The sequence below is a fragment of the Phalaenopsis equestris genome, unplaced genomic scaffold (genome assembly GCF_001263595.1).
Source record: "Phalaenopsis equestris unplaced genomic scaffold, ASM126359v1 Scaffold000132, whole genome shotgun sequence".
NCBI lineage: Eukaryota > Viridiplantae > Streptophyta > Magnoliopsida > Asparagales > Orchidaceae > Phalaenopsis > Phalaenopsis equestris.
The window spans coordinates 64,125-68,944 of NW_018164574.1; the positions used below are offsets into that span (position 1 = coordinate 64,125).

Genomic DNA, 4,820 nt, shown 5'->3' on the forward strand with positions numbered 1-4,820 from the left:
TACCAAATAACCTAGAAATAACCTGAAAATATCTTAGCAATAATATGAAAATACTTTAGAAATGCTTGAAAATTTCTCCCAAATAACATGAAAATAACCTAGCAATAACTTAAAAATACCCAAGCAATAAGCTGAAAAAATCTCCCAAATATTTCTAACAAATGTCCACGGCGATGATTTTAATTGCTATCAAATATTTCAGACATGTAACGCTTAAAATCATCGCCCTAGATTGGAGCAACCGTCATAGACGACATTTTTAAAATCGTAGTTATAGATCCATGTCAAACCTCCAAAAAAAAAAAAACAAAACAAAACAAAATTAAGGGAAGGTGAAAAGTTTGGGGATATATAAATGAGAAATGTCCAATAGAGCAAGCCTTAAAGATCCACTATTTTCCAATAAAAAATTATTTTATTTTCAAATATTTTCCAGATTAAAAAACCAATTTTTTTACGACTCTACGGTTGGTCTCTTAACCCACACCGGCCAGAACAGCTATACAATACTTCCAAACGCCAATCCACCGACCACATACCTCCGTTAACTCCAACAAAACAGCTGACCACCGAAAAGGCCAAGTGGAGACGAAGCGGCCCCCTCTCACTCCACATCTAAAAAAAGAGGAAATTAAATAAAATAATAAACCCTCCGCAGTCCAATCCTCACATAACATGTTGCCCCAAAATCAACACACCACCACAGCCCAAAAGTCCGCTTTTACCACACATCCGAGTATACTGCACCAGTCCACTAATCCGCGTACGCGCGTACGACCATTACTTATAAAAACCCTCCCACAATTTTCATCTTCCTCAACAAACTAAAATCAAGCATGGCCAGCCGCATTGTATTCTCAAACCACCCTTCTCTGCTTTCTTCCCGCCGCCGCCCCCACACCTCTTCCCGCCCCCTTCTTGTCACCTCCGCCGCAACATCCAACCAAAAACTCTCCACCGCCGTCGCCACAACAAGCAACATCTCTCTTAAACCCGCCAGCCAAGTCCCCCAAAACCCTTCTCCCTCCTCGCCCCCAACATGGCGCGCCATCCAGGGCTCTGACAACTGGCAAAATCTCGTCCATCCTCTCCACCCTCTCCTCACCAGCGAAATCCTCCGCTACGCAGAACTCGTCAATTCCTGCTACAAAGCCTTCGACCTCGACCCTTCCTCCAAACGCTACCTAAACTGCAAGCACGGCAAATCCACCATGCTCCGCGATGTAGGCATGCCCTCAGCCGGCTACGAATTAACCAAATATATCTACGCCACTCCCGACAGCAACATCCCCACTCAATTCGGCGAACGCTGCAGCCGTTGGATCGGCTACGTTGCAGTCTCCACAGATGAAGCTTCCTCCCGTCTCGGCCGCCGCGACATCCTCGTTTCCTTCCGCGGAACAGTCACAAACACGGAATGGATCACGAACTTAATGAGCTCCCTAACCCCGGCCCGGCTCGACCCCAATAATCCCAGACCCGATGTCAAGGTCGAGTCCGGTTTTCTCAGCCTCTACACATCAGAGGATACCACATCTCGCTTCAACAGCGGGAGTTGCCGCCAGCAGCTTCTCTCTGAGATCTCCAGGATTTTATCAAAGTACAAAAATGAAGAGGAAGTTGGCATTACATTGGCTGGCCACAGCATGGGAAGCTCCCTCGCGCTACTCCTCGGATATGATATTGCTGAGCTGGGCCTGAACTTGGCCGGGTCGGGTACAGAGGTGCCCATCACGGTTTACTCGTACGGCGGCCCGCGGGTTGGAAACTCGGCCTTCAAGGCCCGGTGTGAGGAGCTTGGAGTGAAGGTGCTGCGGGTGGCGAACGTGAACGATCCCGTGACAAAAATGCCGGGGGTTTTCTTCAACGAAGGACTGGAGCTGCCATGGATAAGCAGCAGCTCGTGTTACGCACACGTGGGAGTCGAGGTATCCTTGGATTTCTTTAAGATGAGGAACCCTGCATGCGTGCATGATCTCGACGCTTACATCGCATGGCTCAAAAGTGGTTGCAAGAGAAAAGTGAGGAAGGAAGGAGATGATGTTTTTAGTAAGGTTAGAGATTATTTGGCTTCCCAGAAAAGTGATTATTCTTGGTGGTCGGCGCTGTGGCAAAATGGAGGAAGGCATGGAGGCGAATTGGTGCAGTCGCCTAGAGTTTAGGCTTAGGGATACATATATTTGGTAGAATTAAAAGATTTAGTTAATGATTTATTAATTAATACTAATTAATGACCCGATAATCCTTGTATTTTAAAATTTTTTTTGGATTGACGGTTGTTGACATACATGCAAAGAGGTAGCTAATTATACCATTAATACTTTTTTATTCCTTTGTTTTAGGGTTTAGCCTTTAAGCAAAATAAGTAAATTAATTTCACAGATTGTATTTTCATTAATACAAGTTCATTTTGTGGTATAATTGGAAGATAATGGATTTATGAATGATAGTTCTATCAACTTTTCTGACGGTTTTTAATGTATATAACTTGTTGCAGTCATAAGATTCAGTAATTAACCATGTCGAAAATTAATGAAGAAAAAAAAAATTTCTTTGTCGTATATGACAAAATCTATTTTTTGTATGAATCAAGATGATAGTTTTACAGTTATAGTTTCTTAAGGGATATGAAAGTTGTATCGGAATTGGCTTGTGGCTTCTGCATGCCTTAAAACTTATTTTAATCAAATATATGTCATAACATTCTTTTCCATACCAAACATTACATTATTGATTCTTTAATAATCTGCACAACATTCTTCATGTGGTTTCAACATGTTTGAGCACACATTAATAACTTATATCATGTCTTAACTCATAACATTCTTTATCCATACAAACATGAACTTATTTTTCAAGAAGCTGCACGTAGAGCATATGTAACACAAATTAGGCGGAATCAGCCTGGGTGGGTGATTACCCATCATCAAATTTGAGATTTTTCTCTTTAGTTAGAAAAAATTAATGATTTTTTATCATGTAACGTTAGTATTTTTATTATTTCTATCAAAATCCTAGATGGTTTGAAATGAAAGCACTTCATCATCATAGTTATTTTTTATTTAGTATTTGAGTTCAGTAAATATGATATCAGAAGGCTATCTAAGGCTCCTTAAATTCATCTCATCAACACATACTTTCTGACTACAAGCATAAAACAAACCGATTATAAATGATCTCTTAGTTGATTTTGGACGCTTCTAGTCCAATCATTAGGAATAAACTTTGTGCTTGATTAATCATTTTCTTGATGATATATTACCAGCAAAAACCCTTTAGTTACCTACACATATATGTACATATGTATACATATATATATATATGTATATGTGTGTCTATATATATATATATATATTAGATACAGACATATAGATACTAAAGCAATATATTTAATTAATCAAAAGCTAATCAACAAATTAATGATAAGGTATACATATAAGTGCGATCTTATTATTATGTTTATTTTAAAGATGACTGATAAATAAAAAAAAAATATTATTTTTTAAATATATTTACAGATTACTGTCGTTTGCTTCAATTTTTGCTGTGCCTAATTTTATTGCTGACTGCCTTAATTTGTCAACTTTGAATCTGTGTTGACCACGAGGATACACCTCCACACGTGATGCATGTAGCTCACGTTTGCGAACAAAATCCATGTGCCACAATCATGGAAGATTTACATGCACATCGCTTAATTCCCATGTATTTACATATATAACCCATATATGTAAATACATATATGGGTTATATGACTGATGACGTATAACCCATGATTGTGTATACGTCATCATGGGTTATATATGTATTTACATATATGTATATATGTAAATACATAAATATGTATATATGTACATATGTATACATATGTACATATATACATATGTATACATGTATATATGTATACATATATACATATATACATGTATATATGTACTTTGAAAAATGTAGCAACATGCTAAAACGACTGAGTATTGACAACAGAAAAAGACGTAATCAGGGAATGATTTTTATCAGTTAGAAAGAGGGAGAATAAAATAGGATTAAATTGTTTTAATACTAGTCGATATGTCCCTATAATTAAGAAAAATAGATACATGAAATTTAATATGACAGTCCTCGTTCGCAGAATGGAGGAATATGGTTATTGTTTCACTTAACAGATATATGCATTAAGAAAAAATATTCTTATGTTCAAACTTATGCAGAAATCATTTGTGTTACAAATAGAAATATCGGAAAAGGTTGGGAGCAACCAAGTTTAATTTGATTTGTAACTCAATTTTTTATAATTCTTTTTAAAAAGATTAATGCTTCACTCTACAAGAAATTTCAAGGATAGATCGACCTACAAGTCCGATGACCCGCTGTTATCACAACCACTTCCATCACCACAGTTTTCTTCCACAATGGAGAACTTCTCAAGATTAGCCCATCCAAGAGAAGCTAACTGAGCCTTTTCCATATGGGCGAGACTGTAAAAGATCCCCTCCTAAAACTTCTCTACAAAAAGAGACTACTGCGTAGGATAAAAAGAGAGCTCAGCAAAAAACTCATCAAGCATCTTCATCGCAGCCAACTGCTCCATTAAAACTAGATTATCTTCCTCAAAGATCGTGAGCAGCAGTGACCATCAATAATCATAAATCACAACATTTTTCAACTTTTCCTCCATCTTTTCTAACCTCTACTCAAGCTCGCATTGTGCTCGACTTTCATAAAGAAGGAGGGTCTAATACTGGTTGATCATACGACACTGGCCTTTCCCAACAAGGTCTCTTCCAACTTTGGTTACCATATTAGTTTGGCCATTCTAGAAT

General features: G+C 37.9%; 1 protein-coding gene across 1 annotated transcript; it reads left to right on the forward strand.

Moving 5' to 3' along the window:
• The first annotated feature begins 836 nt into the window (after window positions 1-836).
• Window positions 837-2,280, forward strand: LOC110021310 (galactolipase DONGLE, chloroplastic-like). Its single transcript, XM_020719753.1, has one exon. It carries the CDS (start codon window positions 837-839, stop codon window positions 2,160-2,162), a length of 1,326 nt encoding a protein of 441 aa, XP_020575412.1. The 3' UTR covers window positions 2,163-2,280.
• Window positions 2,281-4,820: the final 2,540 nt, after the last annotated feature.